Raw genomic sequence first — 23,921 nt, 5'->3', positions numbered from 1 at the left:
TAAAACGAGGGAGGATGAAGAGGAGGGGGAGGGAGTGCTGGGGGATAAGGGGAAATGAGCCGCCCCAGCGCAGTTGAGGGCTATGGGTGAGTGGTGGAATATTGTGGTGGAATATTGCGTTGGGGGAACAGGTGAGTGGTGGAATATTGCGTTGGAACAGGTTGCGTTAGGGGAACGGGTGAGTGGTGGAATATTGCGTTGGAATGGCTTGCGTTGGGAGACAAACCTCCCATGTGACAGGGACCAAACTTGGTCTAGTATCTATTAAAAGTGGATCACTTTTTGATAAATCTACATTTTATTGTTTACAAAAAAATTAATATCTTAGTTTTGACTAAAATATCAAGATAACTGTTCACATAATTACACAACGAAACTGCTCATTTTGCATTGACATTATTTCACATTGCTTATCCAAGTTAATTCTAAATTTAAAAACACTTTCAAAATACAATTTTTGCAATACATCTGCCTCAGATCTTTATCTTTCCCTTATTGGTAAAAAATAGCCATTGTTGGAGATTTATTGTTTCATTAAACTGATCCAGGAGCCAACCATAAAACACTGTCTAGAAACTCCTTTTGACACTGCAGGTATTAGTTCAAAATAAAGAGACTAACTACATTGAAAGTCACATTTCCAGTCTTGTTTTGTTTCTGTTGTCGATTTTCCGTAAAGCGCAGACATTTTATTAAGCTTAAAGATGCATCTATGTTCAGTGGAATAATTTTTGAGCCTGGGTGTCAGGGTGGGATATCTACTTTGGGTGTGAAATTAGTGAATAATATATATATTTATGATTTATAATTTATAATTTATATATAAATCTCATCTTGTTATCTTCCGGTTTGCGATTTTTCGTCAACTTACGGTTTTTTGCCACCGTACTCCCCATTTTCCTGTGCTGCAAGTGCAACAAGTTTTGTTCCGATCGGTGGTATATTTTAAAAGTTATAAAGGTTTAAAAATCTTAAAACCGTGCATGCGCAGATTGGTCTCCTCTCCTGTCAGTCAAGCCGAGGGAGAGGAGGGGGTAGGGAGGGAGAGGGAGGGGAAAGTGAGGAGGGAGATGGGGAAGGAGGGGGATAGAGTGAGGGGAGAGGAGTTTTGGAGGGAGGGAGTGACAGTGTAGGGGAAAGGTGAGGGAGGGATTGGGGAAGGCAGGAGGAAAGGGGAAAGAAGAGTGAGGAGGGAGAGTGGGGGAGGAGGGGGAATAGAGGGAGAGGAGTGGGGGAGGTAGGAAATGGGGAATTGAGGGAGAGGATGGCAGTGGGGAGGTGAGGGATAGTGGGGTGAGGAGTGGAGGTGGGGGATAGAGGGTTGGAGGAGGGAAAGGTTATGGAGGGAGTAACTGAGGGTAGGGGAGGACGAGTGGGGAAAGAAAAGGGAGGGTGAAGGAAGTGGAGAGAGTGCGGGGGGTGAGGGGAAATGAGCTGCGCCTGTGCAGTTGGGGGCTATGGGTGAGTGGTGAAATATTGCGTTGGGGGAACGGGTTGCGTTGGGGGACCAGGCCTTTCCATGTGACAGGAACGCAACAGGTCCCACTTAGTCTATTTGTCTTTAAAACTCAATCTTGCATATTTGTTACAGTTCCACAAAGGAAGGGAAGGATTCAGAGGGTGGTAGTGGAAGCTTGGTTACCTGATTGGAGTCCTGTGACCCGAATGTACCACAGGAATCTACAGTGGGTTCTTGTTACTTGTCTCGTGTATTGATGATTGAGATGACATTGTAGTTAATATTGTTGTAAATTTGCAGATGACAGAGCAAGATGATTGACTATTCTATGCTTGGTCTCCCCAATGTAGAGGAGGCCATATTGAGAGCACCAAAGGCAATAAACAAGGTTGGAGGAGGTACAAATATGCAAAACTCCCTGGTAGGGCTGTGGGGATCCTTGGAGCTCAGGTAGTAGTTGTAGGGATAGGTGTGGCACCTCCTGTGGTTGCAGGAGAAAGTGCTTGGGGAGGGGAAAGGTTTAGTGCAAAAAAATGAGCGAACCAAGAGCCATGGAGAGAGTGATCTCTGCGGAATGCGGGAAGATGTGACTGGTGGTGGGAATTGCTGGCAGAAATGACTGAGCATGATGTGTGTTGGATGAAAGATAAGGACCAGGGAAACTCTCTTCCTGTTGAGGTGAGGGGGTGGTGGAAACAAAGCTGTGGGAAATGGGACACTGGTGAGGGCTCCATCCACAACTGTGACGGTGGGGGGGGGGGGGGGGGGGGTGGAAAGGAGGAGGACCCATTTTCCTGGAGAAACTAAACAAAGCATCTCGGATGATCTGGAGTAGAAAGCCTCATCTTGAGAGCAGAGGCAATGGAGATGGAGAAACTGCGGGAAAGGGATGCTGTCCTTGCAAGAGACGTGGTATAGAGAGATGTCGTCAAGGTAGCTGAGGGTGTCAATGGGTGTGTACTAGAAATTCTAGGCGTTTTCAAGCATAAATAGGAATAATATTCAGTAGACTGGAGAATCAAGTAGCCCAGTGCTGCCTAAGTCCCAAGTGTGCTGGTTTATCGCAGTTTCACTGTAATGTAGAAAAACGTGATGTCATCCACTTTGCTGCACAAAACAGAACTGCCTTTTATTATGGCTCTCCACTATGCATCAACATTGTGGCTGATCTACCTTTACACCATTTGTTTGTAGTAGACCCATATCCCTTGACTCCCTGGATATCCAAAAACCTACCAAATATAATTTAGGATTTGTGATTATTCTTATCAATAACGAACAAAGCACTTTGGAAGCATAAGATTTAACGACAATGATAATCATATTAGGGATATTTATTTTAATCATTAATAATGCGGGAATCATTGCTAAGGCCAGATTTATAACCTTACCTTATTGCAACGGTGGAGTCTGGCAATTCAGACACAGCTTCTGATGTTCAATATTTCATTAAATGACATGACATTCAAATACATGAAGGCTGTAGAGTTGTGATATTCACCCACTAGACAGCTATAAAGAAGTTACGACTTTTTCAAATTTCCTAACACACCAGTAATCTTAATTACTAGTGACATTTCGCATGTCTTGTTCATTCTGATTTTTGTTCTTGTTGGATGTTTATTGATTAGATTAGATTAGATTATTTAATGACCACACAGTCAAGCTGGTGGAATTCAGGTTCAGTACAGGATGTTACAAGGTAGGCTGATTCCCGTCAAACATAACACAAAACACAACATCATACAATATACAGTACATGCATGGGGAGGATATGTGCTGTTGTCATAGTGTGTTCAGAATTCGGATTGCGTGTGGGTAAGAACTGTTTTTAAATCGAGATGTCTTGGCGGGCAGTGAGCTGTAGCGCCTTCCTGATGGCAGCAGGTGGAAGATGTGGTGAGCTGGGTGGGAGGGATCAGAGATGATTTTCTTCACCCTTGACACGGATCATTTGTGATGGAGTGATTCTATTGATGGAAGGGGAGTGCTGATGATTTTGGATGCTTTGTTAACTATGCGCTGTAATTTATTACGGGAGTGAGTGTCTAAACTGCTGAACCAGACTGTAATTGATGAAGTGAGCATGCTTTGGATGATGGCTGTGTAGAATCGGATTAGGAGGTGTTTCCTTACTCTAAACTTCTTGAGCTGGCGGAGGAAGAAGAGTCTTTGGTTGGCTTTTTTGTAGATGTGATTTGAATTGATTTTCCATTTGAGGTTATTGCTTATGTGAGTGCCAAGAAATTTGAATGAGTCAGTGGTGGATATGGGTTCGCCTGAGATGAGTAGGGGGGTCTTGGGTTGTGCCTTACGTCTGAGATCAATGATGAGTTTGTGTTTTTGATGTGTTGAGTAAGAGGTTATTATCTGTGCACCAAGTGACTGCTCTGTGTATTCTGTTTCATTATTGTTCGAGATGAGACCTATGATGGTTGTGTCATCTGCGTATTTATATATTTTAACTGAACTATACTGGGATGTGAATTGGTTTGTGTAGAGTGAGAATAACCAGGGTGACAAGACGCAGCCCTGAGGGGCTCCTGTGCTGAGGTGCAGGGAGTGAGATATGGTGTTATGTATCTTCACCCTCTGTTGTCTGTTCCAAAGGAAGCTGTAGATCCAGTGACAGATGCAGGGGTCAATGTTCATGTCCGTTAATTTATGGAAGAGTTTAACCGGGTTGATGGAGTTAATTTCCGTTCTGAAGTCCATGAACAGGATGCGGGCGTACGTGTTGGCGGTTTCCAGGTGTTGCAGAGTGTGATGAATGGCCAGATTGACTGTGTCTTCCACTGACCTGTTGGCTCTGTATGCGAATTGGTGTGGGTCCAAGTTGGAGGAAGTGCTGGTTTTGAGGTGAGCAAGAATAATGCGCTCGAATGACTTCATGGCCACAGATGTAAGGGCAATCGGTCTATAGTCATTGAGGCAGGATGATGTGTTGATGATGATCTGATTTTTCAATCCATTTGAATCATTTCTGAATGCCTCTATCAAAAACATTTGACAGCCACCAAGCCACAGAAACAGTCAGGATGTTCCAGGGCTGGGGCCTCAGAATATACTACCTATGACGTACTAACACTTGAAGACTACTTCATCAGGTACAAGGGAGCAAACTCATTCAGCCCTCCACATTCAAGGAAAGTAAGTTCAGGAAGGGGCTACAGGATGTGAATCCAGGCAATTGACTAGATGCAGAATAATCTGGCCCAATATATATTTGATATATTTTTCTTCAGTGAGACTGTCTCATTTCCTCTCCTTAAATTTCATTTCATTTCCATCACTCCACCCTATTTTAGGTTTTATTTGCAGTATACTTCCCACCTGTTGTACATACTGTTAGAAATTGAAACATTTTTTTTGTAATACTCAAGATCAAAAATCATGAACAGAAATACAGAGGCTACACTGCAAGATGCAAACCACTGGTTAGCTGCAAAAATAAGATGTAGACAATGTAGACAAAAATGCTGGTGAAACACAGTAGGTGAGGCAGCATCTATGGAGCGAAGGAATAGGTGACGTTTCAGGTCGAGACCCTTCAGACTGATGTGGGGGTGGGGGGGAAGAGGAAAGGAAGAGGCGGAGACAGTGGGCTGTGGGAGAGCTGGGAAGGGGAGGGGAAGGAGGGAAAAAGCAAGGACTGCCTGAAATTGGTCAATGTTCGTACTGCTGTGGTGTAATCTGCCCAAGCGAAATATGAGGTGTTGCTCGTCCAATTTGCGGTGGGACTCACTCTGGCCATGGATGAGGCCCAGGACAGAAAGGCCCGATTCGGAATGGGAGGGTGAGTTGAAGTGTTGAGCTACTGTGAGAACAGGTTGGTTAATGTGAACTGTGCGGAAGTGTTGGGCGAAGCGATCGCCAAGCCTGCGCTTGGTCTCACCGATGTAGAGCAGTTGACACCTAGAGCAGCGGATGCAATAGCTGAGGTTGGAGGAGGTGCAGGTGAACCTCTGCTTCACCTGGAAAGACTCCTTGGGTCCTTGGATGGAGTCGAGGGGGGAGGTAAAGCGACAAGTGTAACATTTCCTGCAGTTGCAAGGGAAAGTACCAGGGGAGGGGGTGGTTTGGGTGGGAAGGGACGAATTGACCGAGTTACGGAGGGAGCGGTCTCTGCGGAAAGCTGAAAGGGGAGGAGAAGGGAACATGTAACCAGTGGTGGGATCCCGTTGCGAAAATGTCAGAGGATTATCTGTTGTATGTGACGGCTGGTAGGGTGAAAGGTGAGGACAAGGGGGACTCTGTCATTGTTACGAATGGGGGGATGGGAAATGAGAGCGGAGCTACGGGATATAGAGGAGACCCTGGTGAGAGCCTAACGTCAGCTATTCCTTCGCTCCATAGATGCTGCCTCACCCGCTGAGTTTCTCCAGCATTTATGTCTACCTTCGATTTTTCCAGCATCTGCAGTTCTTTTTGTAAAAATAGGATGGCCCGTTTACAGTTTGCCAAGAAGTACTTACAAGAGCAACCACAGTTCTGGGAAAAGGTCTTGTGGACAGATGAGACGAAGATTAACTTATATCAGAGTGATGGCAAGAGCAAAGTATGGAAGAGAGAAGGAACTGCCCAAGATCCAAAGCATACCACCTCACAAATAGAGGGGGCGCTGTCTTGTGCACGGTTGCCCAGCCAGCAGCTGTCCTGTCCTTTCATCTTATTTTTTCTTATTTTTAGTTAGTTTAGTGTTTTGTTTTAGGAGTTCTAGCTTTTTTATGTGTGGGGGAAGGGGGAAACTAATTTTCAGGGTCCCTACCTGGTCGGAGATGCAGCTTTTCTCCGGGCTGCACTCTCGACCCGTCCTCGCGGCCTAACAGCGGGCCTAGAGCGGCGTTTCCTGAGGGGACCGCCCAGAACCTCGGCATCGGCGGCAGCGGTACCGGCATCGGCATCGGCGGAGCTGCGGGTCTGAGGACGGCGGAGCAGCGCTGGAGCGCCATTGCGGGGCGGGCGGTGCCTTGCCTGGGTCGCTGAGCTGGAACTCCGGTGAGCTGGGCCCGTTGCGGAGCTGCGGGTCTGTGGAGCGGCTGTGGGCGGCGGCGCTGAACTTTCCACTGGGAGCCTGGGATCTCTCGATGAGATTGCCAGTCGAGCTCCATTCGGCGCGGCCTTGTCGGCTCCGGAAGCCACGGTCTCCAGTAAGGAGGCGGCCGTTTCCAGGGTTCCCATGCCGCTGAGAGGACTCTCGCGACGCCGGAACAACATCACCCGGCAAGAACGGCCTGGAACATCGGGCCTCCGTAGAGACAACTGTGGAGGCCTCAAATAGGCCCGACTATGGGGGAACTGGGGTTGGGGACTGGACTTTGTGCCTTCCCCCATAATGGGAACCATTGTGGGGGGATTTTTCATGTTAAAGTTCTTTAGTATTGTCATGTTTGTATTCTTTTTTTATGTGCTGCATTGGCATAACAAATTCCACCAGCCTGGCTGTGTGGTCATTAAAAGAATCAATCAATCAAATCTGTGAAACACGGTGGTGGGGGTGTTATGGCCTGGGCATGTATGGCTGCTGAAGGTACTGGCTCACTTATCTTCAACTGCTGATGGTAGTAGCATAATGCATTCTGAAGTGTACAGACACATCCTATCTGCTCGGGTTCAAACAATTGTCTCAAAACTCTTTGGCCGGTGGTTCATTCTACAGCAAGACATATGATCCCAAACATACTGCTAAAGCAACAAAGGAGTTTTTCAATGCTAAAAAATTGTCAATCTTTGAGTGGCCAAGTCAATCACCCGATCTGAACGCAATTGAGCATGCCTTTTATATGCTGTAGAGAAAACTGAAGGGGACTAGTCCCCAAAACAAGCATAAACTAAAGATGGCTGCAATACAGGCCTGGCAGAGCATCACCAGAGAAGACACCCAGCAAATGGTGATGTCCATGAATCGCAGACTTCAAGCAGTCATTGCATGCAAAGGATATGCAACAAAATACTAAACATGACTATTTTCATTTACATGACATTGCTGTGTCCCAAACATTATGGTGCCCTGAAATGGGGGGGGGGGGGGGGGGGGGGTACTATGTATAAACACTGCTGTAATTTCTATATGGTGAAACCAAAATGTATAAAAATGGCTTTTATTAAAATCTGACAATGTGCACTTTAACCACATGTGATTTTTTTCTCTTACTAATCTCAAATTGTGGAGTACAGAGGCAAATAAATAAATGACGGGTCTTTGTCCCAAACATTATGGAGGACACTATGACAATTAAACTCTCTTGACTAATTAAAGATCATATGTTAAACATGCTGATTTAATGTTCCAGAATTTCACAATTATGTATCTAAATAAAATCCATCCATCTATCCATCCACCCACCCACCCATTCATCTCCAACTCCAACGGTGCCATCTGCTTCATCATGTCCTGCCACTCCCTTCCGTCTCCAGCTAGCATGGCAGCTCTGACCGGAGAGTTGATGTAATATAATCAGGGGCTGAAACCTTGGTGCTGTGTTGGCCATCCATCATGATGCAGTTTTACTCAAGGGTAAGTTGGGCAGATGTGCAGTCCTCTCCAAGCAAGAAAGAAAGAACACAATACACAACAGAAATTCAACATAAAACATCCACCACAGTGGGACCAGCACTTCCCGCTGTGATGGAAGGCACAAAAGTTCAGTCAGTCTCTCACCTTCTGTGGACCTGTGGTCTGGGCCCTGAACTCTCCGCAGTCGCCGCTACCGACTGCCCGATGTACAGGCCCTATCGCCAGGATGATGGAAACTCCGACGTCGGGATGGATCAGGACACCCCGAGGCTTGGAATTCCCGAATTGGCCACATCCCACTGGAGACCGCGGCTTCACGATGCCAGGTCCACAGGCCCAGCGGTCGGGGCACCTCTTCAAGTGATCCTCGGCAAAGGTCACGGGCAGCTCCGCGATGCTAAAGTCCGTGCAGCGCCTATGGCTAGAAGCTCCACCGACCGAGCTCCATGATGTTGGAGCAGGCCCCCGCGTTCGGAGCTCCAACACTGGCAATCCTCGGCAGAGGACAGTAGCTCCGTGATGTTGAAGTCCACGCTGCGCCTGCTGCTGAAGCTCTGGGCCGGTCTCCAGTCGGAAAGGTCGCACCAATCCAGTTGGTAGGCAGTGAGGGGGGCGAAAATGTGGCACGGAGAAAAGTTGCATCTCCGCCGAGGTAGGTGACTGGAAACAGTTTCCCCCATTCTCCCCCAGCACCCCCGGCATAAAACACACCCAGAGACACTAATACATACTTTCAGACACACTAAAAAATAGCAAAAAGTGTTTAAAAAAAAAAACACGAGCTGTTGGCGGGGCTGCCACGCGCGGCGCCATCTTGGAAAAGATTCTGTTTAATAATAAATAATTTTATATTTTCCCATAGCGCTACATCAAGTTTTTTTTCAATTTCTGAAGTGTTTTCTTATTTACAGCAGGTTTCAGCTACTTCTGTATTATACTGACTGACTCAGAGCAAAGTTTAACTTCCATTCAGAATGTTGTAACTGCATCTGAGGCCGTTTTGCTTTCCTTATCATGATCCCTTCCTGTTTTTGCTGTCAACAGTATCCAGAACTCCTTGTTGCCTCGTACAACAATAACGAGGATGCTCCCCATGAACCAGATGGTGTAGCCCTTGTATGGAACATGAAATTTAAGAAAACAACTCCGGAGTATGTCTTCCACTGCCAGGTATCGTTGGATATCTTGTCTGGGCATGGTTTTCATTGAAGAAAACCTGTATCTTTGTTCTTGAATGCATGTTAGTTATTTAATCAATCTGGAATGTTAATTTTTAACACTTAAAGTTTTTAATGCACATTTTAGCATATATGTGAGGAACGTTTAGCAACATGCAAGAGATTTTACAAGTCTTTAGTAACAATGAAAATATATCATATTGACATTATAGAGTCATACAGCACAGAAACGAGCCATTTGGTCCTACTAGTTAATCCAACTAAGAGACCCCATCTAAGCTAGTCATATTTACCTGCATTTGCCCATAACTCTCTGCACCTTTCCTATCTATGTACCTTTCCAAATATATTTTAAATGTTATTATTGTTCTATATATCCCCAAAAAGTTGCCTCTCAGGTTCCTATTAAATTTTTCCCATCTTATGCCATCTATTCTAGATTCCTCTACACTGTGGGAAAAGGACGCTGTGCATTCATCCTATCTATTCCTTTCATAATTTCATACACCTCTGTTAATATGTGTTTATTGTTGTTTTTATTGTATTATATGTATGACTGCTGCAATTTCGTTCAGACTTCGGTCTGAATGACAATAAAGGCTATCTATCTATCTATCTATCTATCTATCTATCTATCTATCTATCTATATGATCAACGCTCAGCCTCCCGCACTACAAGCTATAAAGTCCTAGCCTGCCCATCCTTTCTTTATAGCTCAGACTCCAGTCCTGGCAAAATCTTTGTAAATCTTCTCTGCGCTCTTTACAGCTTAACGACATTTTTCCAAATAGGATGACCAAAACTGAAGGCATTACTCCAGTGTGGCCCTACGAATGTCTTGTACAACTGTGACATAACATTCAACCTGTATGCTCAATTCCCTGACTGCTGAAGGCCAACATGTCAAAAACCTTCTTGACCACCCAATCTACTTGCGGCGTTACTTTCAGACATAGACTTCTCTGCACCATCACTGGGATTTGGGATTAATACAGAAGGGTGCTCATTGGTTGATATGGCCTATATTCTGTACCATATGATTCTGTGACTCTATTGCAAATGGCTAGGGTGCTGTTTGCAAAAGGATTGAATGCATGGAAACCACAATATCAATAAATTTTGTGTAACTAGAATGTATATAGTAATAATCAATGATATTTATTAATTACACATTAGATGTGCGGCATTAGATAAGTTGTCAGGAAATCAGATGGTTGAGCAACAGTTTCTGATCCATCCTATCAATTAAACATATGCTATTGAAAAATACCTTTTTATCTTGATATCAAACTGACTTTGTTTTACAACAGTCATCTGTAATGTCAGCTTCTTTCGCACGATTTCATCCAAATCTGGTGGTTGGAGGAACATATTCTGGTCAGATTGTGCTGTGGGATAATCGCAGTAATAAAAGGACGCCAGCCCAGAGGACTCCACTCTCTGCTGCTGCCCATACGGTAAAGTTCAGAACATTCATACATGGAAGCTGCTCTCTGCATTGTGAAGTATAACTTTAAAAACTCAGACATTAAAATGTATTAATGGAAAACTTGTGAATAATATCTGTTGTTTGCTTTGCTAAATGAGTCAATAATGAAATAAACCTGTAAAATGCTGGCGACACTCAGCAAGTCAGGTGGCACGTGTTCAGGGATAAAAAGAGTTAACGGTTTAGGCAATGGATTTTCATTAGAACTGAGGAAAGTAAGAACATTTGCATCCTTTTAAGTTGCAAAGAAAAGGGAAGAACAAAGTGAAATCCCTTTTTACATCAATGTTGTTAAGAGTCTTGCTATTTATTGTATAATTTCCTCTTGCGTTTCTTGATAAACAATGAAGTAGTGACTGTAAATAGTCTGGAATATGGAGAAGAAATCATAGTTACTTCAAAGATGAAATTGATGTTATTAAATAGGAGAGCAGCTTGAGGTATCGAGTGGCTTACTCCTGCTCCTGATTCATAAGTTCTTAACAGTTGGAAAATTGAACTATGCAGTTGAAAGCTGTTTCACTTGTGCTAGAAAGGAAGTAATGGTTCAGGAAAAAAGATAGTTCAGTAGTATGGAAAGTATCATCAGAACAAAGACAGTGGAGCAGGAGGAATCGGGAGAATGGAACTGAAGTCCTTACGGAAAACAAGGGTGGGCAAGATAGCCGTGGGAATTTGTGGGCTTGTAATGGAAATACATCACTAGTTCTATCAATAATGGATAATGTTTGCTTCATTGACATGGAGATAGACAAGACAAGTCAAGAAAGGGAAGGGAACTGTCAGATAATGAACCAAGTAAAAGTGAGAGCAGAGTAGAAAGCAGCCCATCATCTTTCTAGACACATGGCAGCCCTCTGGGCTCAATATTGAATACTACAATGGCAGGTAACTATCGCTCTAGTTTGTGTTTGAAGCGGCCAGCAGAGATGCAAGGTCATCAAACTAACATTAACTTAGTTTTTCTCTCTCTGCAGATGTTACCTGAGCTGCAGAGCATTTCCAGCCTTGTGTGTTATCTGTGTCCTCATTTGTCACCTATTTACACTTGATTCAGATGGATCAGTGTAGATTAGCAAGCCTTCACCACCCTTTCAGATGGCACCAACAATATCTGCATCACCCAGTATCTTGATCACCACCCTCTCACAGACAAGTTCCTTCCTTCTCTGCACCCCTTTCTTCTTTCAATGGAAAACATGTCTGTTTTCTTATTTTTCCCAGTTCTGATGAAAGGACATCAATCTGAAATGTTTAAGAAAGAATTGCAGATGCTGGAAAAATCAAAGGGAGACAAAAAGCTTTGCTCCATAGATGCTGCCTCACCCTCTGAGTATCTCCAGCTATTTTGTCTACCTTCAATCTGAAATGTTATCAGTTTCCCTCTCCAGAGATGTTGCCTGCTTTCTGTATTTCTTTTGAATTTCTTGTATGAATGGCTTTATTCTGTTTTTGAATAATTGAAGTATGATCTTGCATTAATCAGATTAATAAAAGTATAAATCTTCTTTCAGCATCCGGTGTACTGCGTGAATGTGGTTGGTTCTCAAAATGCCCATAACCTGATTAGTGTTTCAACTGATGGGAAGATTTGCTCATGGAGTTTGGATATGCTTTCTCAACCACAGGTAATGTAAATGAATGCAAATAACATTAACATGTCAGCCTATCTATTTATTTCTGTAGATTTTTTAAATTACATATGTACAGATTTATTTACCATTTAAAAAATTAAAGTCTTACAAGCTGCTAAAAACAAAGATACTGTGATGGTTTCAAATTTAGTTTAATGTTCAATTAATCTTAAAACAATAAGAAAATTGGATTGTCAGTGTGAGGACACCAAGCATTGTTCCCTCCAGGTTTAATATGTGCCTGGGCTGCGATTTTGTTCTTTCATTTTACAACACAGCCCCAACCTCTCTCCCTCTTGTCTTTCAACTGCTTGGGAATTCAGTAAAAGATAACTTGCTTTATTTCTTCAAGAGGAACTGACGAATAAGAATGTTGAATCTAAAATTCTTGTTGCAGGATAGCATGGAGTTGATGCATAAACAGTCAAAAGCTGTAGCTGCTACATGCATGTCCTTCCCATTGGGCGACGTCAACAATTTTGTAGTTGGCAGTGAGGAAGGATCTATCTACACAGCATGCCGCCATGGAAGGTAAGGTACAAAGTAGTGTAAAAAATACTTCATTTCAATATTTCTCATTTATTCTTTAAACATGGAATGCTATAGAGCATCCCCATCAAGCTGAGATTTCCACCCCTTTCCCATAACCTATTGTGTCTAATATACCTATCATCACATTGGATTCTTCTGCCACTGACCTTCACAATCAGCACTAGCCAATTAACCTATAATTGGGGTGTGAGAGGACACATCTCAAAAATAGTGGGGGATCCGAGTTTGCGGAGAATGTACAAATTCCATCTAGATGGTACTTCAGGTCAGAATTGAACTGGGTCACTGGAGTATGTGGCAGCAGTACTAATTGCTGGCCCGTGTGCTGCCATTATCTTCTTGTGCTGCTTCACTGTAAAGTGTAACTTTATAAAGATTCAAAATCTATTACACCAAGTTTTTGTGCTTTCCTTTATTTGAATGATAAAGTTATGTGAATAAAAAAGTGGCATGCAATAATCATTTTAGTTTTCACAACCTCTCCCCACTTCTATCTGAATAGAAAACACAAATCTCTATGCTGGTTGTGGTGTCTAAATTGGCTGGTCTACTTCCTCCATTACAGCCATTCACAAAGAGCATAATTTAGAGTAAGGTAGACAAAAAATGCTGGAGAAACTCAGCAGGTGAGGCAGCATCGAAGGAATTGGCGATGTTTCGGGTCGAGACCCTTCTTCAGACTGATGTCAGGGGAGCGGGTAGGACTAAGAAATAATGTAGGTGCAGACAGTGGGACTAGTGGGAGAACTGGGAAGGGGGGGAGGGGGGGGGATGAAGAGACAGTGCAAGGGCTACCTGAAGTTAGAGAAATCAATGTTCATACTGCTGGGGTGTAAACTACCCAAGCGAAATATGAGATGCTGTTCCTCCAATTTGCGCTGGGCCTCACTCTGGCAATGGTGGAGGCCCAGGACAAAGAAGTCAAATTGGGAATGGGAGGGGGAGGGGGAGTTGAAGTGCTGAGTCACCGGGAGATCAGGTAGGTTAAGACGGACTGAGCGGAGGTGTTCAGTGAAACGATCACCGAGTCTGCGCTTGGTCTCGCTGATGTAGAGAAGTTGACACCTGGAACAGCGGATACAGTAGATGAGGTTGGGGGAGGTACAAGTGAACCTCTGTCTCACTTGGAAAGACTGTTTGGATCCTTGGATGGAGTCAAGGGGGGAGGTAAAGGGACAGGTGCTGCATCTCCTGCGGTTGCAGAGGAAAGTATCTGGGGAGGGGGTGGTTTGGGTGGGAAGGCACGAGTTGACCTGGGAGTTACGGAGGGAACAGTTTCTGCGGAAAGCAGAAAGGGGCGGAGATGTGAAGATATGGCCAGTAGTGGGATCCCATTGGAGGTGGCGAAAATGTTGGAGGATTATATGTTGTTTACAATGGCTGATGTGATGGAAGGTGAGGACAAGGGGGACTCTGTCCTTGTTACGAGAGGGGGGAGGGGGAGTGAGGGCAGAGCTGCGGGATGTCTATGAGACCCTCGTGAGAGCCTCATCTATAATGGAAGAGGGGAACCCTCATTCCCTAAAGAATGAGGACATCTCCAATGCCCTGGTATGGAAAAACCTCGTCCTGGACGCAGATGCAGCGTAGACGGAGGAATTGAGTGTGAGTCTTTACAAGAAGAAGGGTGGGAAGAAGTGTAGTAAAGATAGCTATGGGAGTCAGTAGGTTTGTAGTAGATGTTGGTCAATAGTCTGTTTACAGTAACACACTTTGGGACATGTTAGGGTCAAGAAAAAATTGATATATATGCAAGTATGATCTGACAGTTATTACAAAGGCATTGCTACAGGATGATGTAGATTAGGACATGAATATTGAAGGATACATGCCATTTAGGAAACTAGAAAATTTGTGTTAATGGTTCTCTTATTTAATAATTGGCAGTGAAAAGAAAAATATGAACTGCGTTCAAGAAACAAAGAAGCAGTTAGGGTGGAATGTGAATGAAAGACAATAAGACACGTGCATGTTGTGCGGTGGTCTCTCAGCCATTACCATATCTTAGAACAAGGAAGATATGATGGGAACTGATGGAAAAGGCACATTGATAATTTGGGAAATCTTAATCTACATGTGGTTTGGAAGAAGCAAATAGGCAAAGGTAGATGATGAATTCATAGAATGTTTTCAGGTTAGTTTGTTAGAACAGCTTGTTCTGGAATCAGCCAGAGAAGAGGTTATACGAGAATTGGTCGTACAATAAAATAGTAGACAACCTAGTCTAGGTAGCATTGAACACCAATCAATTGAATTTTACATTGTTTGCGGGAGTGGGAATAGGTCCAAAATTATCATTTTAACTAAAGGGCAAAAATGAGTGCAATAAAAGCAGAAACAGAGACCGTGCTAAAGTCATTTAGCATGTCAGGCAGCATCTAATGGATCGGAGATGGGACCTTCTTCAGACTGATTGAGGGGGCGGGGGAAAGAAAGCTGGAAGATGGGTGGGTACAGGACAAAGCCTGACAGGTGGATATAGGTGAGGGGATTTTTTGATTGGCAGATGGTCGGGCAAAGCAATGGATGAAAAGACAAATGTGAGATAAGGATAGAAGAGGTGCGAATTGTGAAGGCAGAGGATAGAATAGAGGTAGAAGAGAATGGAGGGAGGGGGAAGGGAAGAAATGGATGCAAATCCATGTGGGTGTGGGGAGTGAGGGGCTGTTTGTAGGTTAGTCAACTAAAATTTGAAGAAGGGCCCGACCCAAAACGTCACCTATCCATATTCTCCAGGGATGCTGCCTGAGCCAGTTACTCCAGCTCTTTGCCTTTTTTTGTAAACCAACACCTGCAGTTCCTTGTGTCTGCAATACAACCAGAGTACCTTGCTAGAAAGTTGTAAATGGGTGATGTCCTGATTTTCATATACATTGCTCATATTTACAAAGATAAATATTACATTCTGTTTCATCACTTAAGATAAGTGAACATGCACCCCTGAGTCCATTGTCTTTCTTGCAGCCACCTTGAAATAGTTCCATCTTTATTATGTTCCCTTGCTCTATTGCATCTCCCCAGTGCTTTTTCTATACATAATAGGAGCCAGTATGCATGATTAATAAACATATATGTCACGTGTCTGCAAAGAAAAATATTGACATTTAACTTTTTTTAGAGGTGCTAGTATGCAGTACTGGTTTGTACTAATTCTCCCATATTGAATTACATCCAGCATGTCTGCCCATTTCACAAGCCCATATCCTCCCGAAGTCTGCTCAATGATTTAGTGTCAGTCTTGGTTACTGGTAAAACTATTTCAGGGCAACTGGAACCTTAAGGTCATTGGTCATCAGCGTCCCTCAGAAAGAATTCTTATGCGTTGAAGTTCTGGAAAGGTTCACTGTCTGCTGTATTCTCACAGGGGAATCTGGCAGGACAGACTTGGTAAAATAAATGGACTTAAATATAATTTAAGAGATATAACAAGAAATCAGAATTATATCATTTGGCTTTAATTTAACAGTAAGAAGAATTATATAGCTCCCATAAAACTGCAAAAGGTCCTAAAGCATATCTGTAAGTAGAATTTCAGAAGAGGTGAACCATGCTATCGTATGTGCTGAACAAGTGTTTGGAATGTTGCAAACCTTAAAGGAGTTGCAAAGTCTTCAAATCTTTTAGATTTAGTGACTCTTGTGAGATTTAGAGGTTGTTCTAAAAGTGAGTTCAGCCAAATTTATAGCCCATTTGCTCTAAATTGATGTTGCAAAAACTGTGATGTGGGTAGCGGAACTGGACAAATGGCGTCTATTATTCAGTAGTTAAATCACCACCAGGAGGACATTTCACAGTGTGACCTTGGCTAGATCATTCCGTAAGCATGACAGCTAAAAATATTAAAATATGCAGGGCCTGTGTCTAAAACGGGCAGTAAGTGTCCTGCGTACATAAATTTGGATCTTAATCGTTGTTCTTTGAACATTTACTGAAATTGGTTATAAATAGATGGGAAGTACACCGGGCAATCTCCAATTAGTTGGTCTCAGACATCACATCACAGAAGTCAAAGTATTACACCTCCTGGTAGTGAAATAATACTGTGTCACTGTCAGTATTTCCATTCTGGCAACTTCAGGACTGATCTTTGGAGCCAGCCAAAATTCCAAACAATGCGAGTGAAATTGAAACCCAACTATGCTAAATTCTGAGGCCAACAGCATTGAGTAGTGTCACCAGGACATTGACACCTGTACTTTTGACTTTATTGCTCTGAAGATTAATATCATATCAAAGAAAATGTTTTTGAAATAAATGAAGGTGTTTTCTTGTTGAGATTTATTAAATGATTGGTCTTCTCAAATGAATATTGAGCGGATGTTTTAAACTTGGCATTCTCCTCCTTGTGACGCTATGTTATAAAGATTGTGGCATCTTGCTTGTCTAAACTGTGTTTTCTCCATGCATCAATCTACAATATTTATGAACTTTATTAATAGTAATTTACAAACTTGACTTTCTGTTTGCTGCAGCAAAGCTGGAATTAGTGAGATTTTTGATGGTCATCAAGGGCCAATCACAGGTATTCATTATCACACTGCAGCCGGACCAGCTGACTTCTCTCATCTTTTTGTAACCTCTTCCTTTGATTGGACAGTCAAATTATGGACAACTAAGGTAGGTTTATATTGCTATTCATATTACTAAAGTGCACTAGAACCTGGCTACCTTATCTAACCATGAATGTGTTGGGTTCAGGACAGGTATCAAAAACAGTGCCCTCCATAATGTTTGGGACAAAGACCCATGATTTATTTATTTGCCTCTGCACTCCACAATTTGAGATTTGTAATAGAAAAAAATAATGTGATTAAAGTGCACATTGTCAGATTTTATTAAAGGTCATTTTTACCCATTTTGGTTTCACCATGTAGAAATTACAGCTGTGTTTATACATAGTCCCCCCATTTCAGGGCACCATAATGTTTGGGACACATGGCTTCACAGGTGTTTGTAATTGTTCAGGTGTGTGTAAATGTATCCTTAATGCAGGTATAAGAGAACACTCAGCACCTACTATTTCTTCCAATCTTTCCATCACCTTTGGAAACTTTTATTGCTGTTTATCAATATGAGGACCAAAGTTGTGCGAATGAAAGTCAAAGAAGCCATTATGAAACTGAAACGTGAATAAAACTGTTAGAGACATCAGCCAAACCTTAGGCTTACCAAAATCAACTGTTTGGAACATCATTCAGAAGAAAGAGAGCACTGATGAGCTAACTAATCGCAAAGGCCAAGGAAGACCTCCACAGCTGATGACAGAAGAATTCTCTCAACAATAAAGAAAACCCCCCAAACACTTATCCGGCAGATCAGAAACACTCTTCAGGAGTCAGGTGTGGATTTGTCAATGACCACTGTCTGCAGAAGACTTCATGAACAGAAATACATTGGCTACACTACAAGATGCAAACCACTGGTTAGCCGCAAAAATAGGATGGCCCGGTTACAGTTTGCCAAGAAGTACTCAACAGAGCAACCACCATTCTGGAAAAAGGTCTTGTGGACAGATGAGACGAAGATTAACTTATATCAGAGTAATGGCAAGAGCCAATTATGGAGGAGAGAAGGAACTGCCCAAGAGCCAAAGCATACCACCTCATCTTTGTAACACGGTGGTGGTGGTGTTATGGCCTGGGCATGTATGGCTGCTGAAGGTACTGGCTCACTTAACATTGATGATACGACTGCTGATGGTAGCAGCATAATGAATTCTGAAGTGTATAAACACATCATATCTGCTCAAGTTCAAACAAATGCCTCAAAACTCATTGGCCGGCGGTTCATTCTACAGCAAGACAATGATCCCAAACATACTGCTAAAGCAACAAAGGAGTTTTTCAAATCTAAATAATGGTCAATTCTTGAGTGGCCGTCAATCACCCGATCCAAACCCTATTGAGCATGCCTTTTGTATGCTGAAGAGAAAACTGAAGGGGACTAGCCCTCAAAAGAAGCATAAGCTAAAGATGGCTGCAATACAGGCCTGGCAGAGCATCACCAGTGAAGACACCTAGCAACTGGTGATGTCCATGAATCGCAGACTTCAAGCAGTCATTGCATGTAAAGATATGCAACAAAATACTAAACATGACTACTTTCATTTACATGACATTGCTGTGTCCCAAACATTATGTATAAACACGGCTGTAATTTCTACATGGTGAAACCAAAATGTATAAAAATGGCCTTTAGTAAAATCTGACAAAGTGCACTTTAACCACATGTGATTTTCTCTATTACAAATCTCCAATTGTGGAGTACAGAGGCAAATAAATAAATGATAGGTCTTTGTCCCAAACATTATGGAGGGCACTGTATATGGGCTAAGTTTGCGGTTGAGCTTTATTCAGGTTAGTTTGACACTGTGTCATGAGGCAGCATTGTTAGTTGCATTCAGCCAGAAAGGACCTCACTTGGGATGTTATTTTTGGGTGTTGATTTCAACTTTGACTGTTTTATGTCGGAGGCAAAATGTGAAAAAGTAAGGAGGCCACAGAGTGAATGAGAATCATTGCCATGGTCAGAAAGCATTATGACAGATTTCCATGGCCAGGGAGTGGCATAAACACATGACAGAATTGTTGGGAACTGGAAGGTGAATGAAGATTAATGTGGGCTTGGAATGGCTTTTTCAGCTATGAATATCACATCTGCCTCTGTGTCAATGTCCTGGTGTAATATTTTGTAAATACCTCTGTCCCAAGTAGGAAATAATGTTAGGACTCTGGCTTGGTATGGAACTAGGTCTTAATTTTAAAATTGAGCATAGCTCCACTGTACTACTGTATTCCATGGCTATATTTAACTTGTAATACCTCATATTGATACCAGCTGATGTGATGGACGGGTAAAGCAATATCAATCACATTTGCAGCATACCTTTATTTTGAACTGGTTTGACGAGCCTTCAATGAAATAATGTTTCTTTGTTTTTAAGGGAATTATATAATTTTGTCTTTAAAATGTAAAACCTTTTCAGAATAACAAGCCTCTATACTCCTTTGAAGACAATGCCGATTATGTTTATGATGTTATGTGGTCACCCACTCATCCTGCCATGTTTGCTTGTGTTGATGGAATGGGAAGACTTGATTTGTGGAATCTAAACAATGACACCGAGGTTAGTAGAATCTATTGGTCAACATCACATTTTTTTTTAAAAGACAATAGTATGAATGTAATCTCAGTAACAGTATTACAAACAAGAAAATAGCTGTTTTCATAATAACAAACATAATTTTCTAAACAACTTTTCCAGGTACCTACAGCAAGTATAACAGTTCACAGTAATCCTGCACTAAACCGTGTGAAATGGACTCAAACTGGAAGAGAAATTGCTGTGGGCAATTCAGAAGGCCAGATACTGATTTATGATGTGGGAGAGGTGAGTAACTCACCTTTGCTGTTAAATTGTGTATATAGCACAGTAATTTAGAATGGGTTGGGTTTGGTAGGTAAATGTTGGTACATAACAGATGAGAGATGTGAGTATCAAGAAAATTATCAGCAGCTTTGACATCTTGATCTCTCTTCAGTGTTCTTTTGTTAATTATGCCATTCTTCATGTAGTTACTTTAGTAAGGCCTTTGACAAGGTTCCTCATGGAAGGTTGGTTAAGAAGGTTAAACTGTTGGGTATAAATGCAGGAATAGCAAGATGGATTCAGCAGTGGCTGAATGGGAGAAGCCAGAGGGTAATGGTGGATGGCTGTTTGTCGGGTTGGAGGCAGGTGACTAGTGGGGTGCCTCAGGGATCTGTGTTGGGTTCTTTGTTGTTTGTCATGTACATCAATGATCTGGATGAAGGGGTGGTAAATTGGATTAGTAAATATGCAGATGATACCAAGATAGGGGGTGTTGTGGATAATGAAGAGGATTTCCTAAGTCTACAGAGTGATTTAGGCCATTTGGAAAAATGGGCTGAAAGATGGCAGATGGAGTTTAATGCTGATAAATGTGAGGTGTTACACCTTGGCAGGACAAATCAAAATAGGACGTACATGATAAATGGTAGGGAATTGAAGAATACAGTTGAACAGAGGGATCTGGGAATAACCGTGCATAGTTCCTTGTAGGTGGAATCTCATATAGATAGGGTGGTAAAGAAAGCTTTTGGTATGCTAGCCTTTATAAATCAGAGCATTGAGTATAGAAGCTGGGATGTAATGTTAAAATTGTACAAGGCATTGGTGAGACCAAATCTGGAGTATGGTGTACAATTTTGGTCGCCCAATTATAGGAAGGATGTCGACAAAATAGAGAGAGTACAGAGGAGATTTACTAGAATGTTGCCTGGGTTTCAACAACTAAGTTACAGATAGGTTGAATAAGTTAGGTCTTTATTCTCTGGAGCGCAGAAGGTTAAGGGGGGGACTTGATAGAGGTCTTTAAAATGATGAGAGGGATAGACAGAGTTGATGTGATCAAGCTTTTCCCTTTGAGAATAGGGAAGATTCAAACAAGAGGACATGACTTCAGAATTAAGGGACAGAAGTTTAGGGGTAACATGAGGGGGAACTTCTTTACTCATAGAGTGGTAGCGGTGTGGAATGAGCTTCCAGTGGAAGTGGTGGCAGCAGGTTCGTTGGTATCATTTAAAAATAAATTGGATAGGCATATGGATGAGAAGGGAATGGAGGGTTATGGTATGAGTGCAGGCAGGTGGGACTAAGGGAAAAAAGTGTTCGGCACGGACTTGTAGGGCCGAGATGGCCTGTTTCCGTGCTGTAATTGTTATATGGTTATATGGTTCATTGCCTCTCTTCTACTGTCCATCTGAATGGGACTTTTATTTCTAACGAGCACATCTTCAGCACAACTTTTATTCCAACTCTTAAATGGAACCTCTGGAATGTTTATACTGCAGTGCTGCATGACTTTGTCATCTTCTTGTTATTGTTTTCTTATATTGCACAACCAAGGCATTAACAGGCCACCCAACCCACTTTTTCCATGGTGTTTATCAGGGACCTATCTAGATTAGCTAATGCCATTAGTAAACTTGGATCAACTGCACATGACCCTCTCGGTCATTGTTAATAGTAATGGTGAGCACTTGGAGCTCCAGTAGCAATCCACAAGCACCTCACTACAATCTTCCATATCAAATTATTTCTTTATTCTTAATATATCCTCCCTGCATGCCAGTATAACACCCTTGTACCAAGGCTATAAATTTGTTCAAATTCAAAATCCATTAAGAAGGTTATCTCAACTTGGGAATTTATCGTCATTCAGTTAAATTTTACTAGAGGAGTAGATCTCTATTTCTGTGAGGTTTTCTAACTTCTGTATTCATTTCTCTACCAATTCCACAGTATAATTTCTTGTTTCAAGGGAACATTAAGTAGAGCTAATCTTTTCCTTTTTACATTTGCATAGAAGCTTTACAGACTCACACTGGACCATGGCTTTGTTTTGCTTTGTTATCCATCACTAAATTCTGAAATGTTCCAAATTCTCCACTTCACTCCCTTTTCTCCCTTCCAATTAACTTTGCTTTAATTAGAGCCATTTTTCACTTTTGGATTTCTGTATCATAAAAGGAATATATATTGCTTCCAAACCATGCATTAATACTTTCCCAAGTGCCAGAGCCACCTTTGTAGTTTGCTTTATTCATATTTAGAACCCCGATTTCAGATCAAACGGAATCATTTTTGATTTTAAATGAAGTTCTCCATTTAAAAAATGCCCTAAAGACTCCTTGGTGTCCAATCACCAATTAACCCTCCTTCAGTACAAAATACAGCATATAAATAGCCTGTTTCTCAGCATACTAATCCAGAAAACCAATTGGCAGACTGTCTTAATTCATCAAGTACACAGTGCCCTCCATAATGTTTGGGACAAAGACCCATCATTTATTTGTTAGCCTCTGTGCTCCACAATTTAAGATTTGTAATAGAAAAAAAATCACATGTGGTTAAAGTGCACATTGTCAATAAAGGCCATTTTTATACATGTTGGTTTCACCATGTAGAAATCACAGCAGTGTTTATACATAGTCCCCCCCATTTCAGGGTGCCATAGTGTTTGGGACGCAAAAATGTAATGTAAATGAAAGTAGTCATGTTTAGTATTTTGTTGCATATCCTTTGCATGCAATGGCTGCTTGAAGTCTGCGATTCATGAACATCACCAGTTGTTGGGTGTCTTCTCTGGTGATGCTCTGCCAGGCCTGTATTGCAGCCATCTTTAGCTTATGTTTCTTTTGGGGACTAGTCCCCTTCAGTTTTCTCTTCAGCATATAAAAGGCATGTTCAATTGGGTTCAGATCAGGTGATTGACTTGGCCACTCAAGAATTGACCATTTAGCTTTGAAAAACTCCTTTGTTGCTTTGGCAGTATGTTTGGGATCATTGTCTTGCTGTAGAATGAACCGCCGGCCAATGAGTTTTGAGGCATTTGTTTGAACTTGAGCAGATAGGATGTGTCTATATACTTCAGAATTCATTATGCTGCCAACATCATCAATGAAGATGTGAGCCAGTACCTTCAGCAGCCATACATGCCCTGGCCATAACACCCTCATCACCGTGTTTCACAGATGAGGTGGTATGCTTTGGATCTTGGGCAGTTCCTTCTCTCCTCCATACTTTGCTCTTGCCATCACTCTGATAAGCACTCTTGTAAGTACTTCTTGGCAAACTGTAACTTGGCCATCCTATTTTTTACGGCTAACTAGTGGTTTGTATCTTGCAGTGTAGCCTCTGTATTTCTGTTCATGAAATCTGCTGCAGACAGTGGTCATTGACAAATCCACTACTGAAGAGTGTTTCTGATCTGTTGGACAGGTGTTTGTTTTTTTCCCTTTATTTTAGAGAGAATGTCATGTGTTGCGGCCGCAACTATTTACCATATATATTAATGATTTGGAAGAGGGAATTAGGAGCAACACTAGCAAGTTTGCGGATGACACAAAGCTGGGTGGCAGTGTGAACTGTGAAGAGGATGTTAGGAGGTTGCAGGGTGATCTGGACAGGTTGAGTGAGTGGGCAGATGGGTGAGGTTATCCACTTTGGCAACAAAAACAAGGGGGCAGATTATTATCTCAATGGGGTTAGGTTAGGTAAGGGGGAGGTAC

The 23,921-nt window shown here is 42.3% G+C and overlaps 1 protein-coding gene across 4 annotated transcripts in view; it reads left to right on the top strand.

The window, feature by feature from the left end:
• The window catches only part of dync1i2 (dynein cytoplasmic 1 intermediate chain 2), an 82,247-nt gene that overhangs the window by 53,389 nt on the left and 4,937 nt on the right, over positions 1-23,921 (top strand). For all 4 annotated transcript variants that reach the window (XM_033023962.1, XM_033023961.1, XM_033023960.1 and 1 more), the window contains 7 exons: positions 9,021-9,146; positions 10,466-10,612; positions 12,159-12,272; positions 12,676-12,809; positions 17,303-17,447; positions 19,816-19,956; positions 20,095-20,220. In XM_033023962.1, the coding sequence (XP_032879853.1) occupies positions 9,021-9,146; positions 10,466-10,612; positions 12,159-12,272; positions 12,676-12,809; positions 17,303-17,447; positions 19,816-19,956; positions 20,095-20,220 (933 nt within the window). The remainder of the gene's footprint in view (positions 1-9,020; positions 9,147-10,465; positions 10,613-12,158; positions 12,273-12,675; positions 12,810-17,302; positions 17,448-19,815; positions 19,957-20,094; positions 20,221-23,921) is intronic.

This window comes from Amblyraja radiata, chromosome 7 (genome assembly GCF_010909765.2).
Source record: "Amblyraja radiata isolate CabotCenter1 chromosome 7, sAmbRad1.1.pri, whole genome shotgun sequence".
In the NCBI taxonomy this organism is placed as follows: Eukaryota; Metazoa; Chordata; class Chondrichthyes; order Rajiformes; family Rajidae; genus Amblyraja; species Amblyraja radiata.
This window is presented reverse-complemented; position numbering and strand designations above follow the sequence as displayed.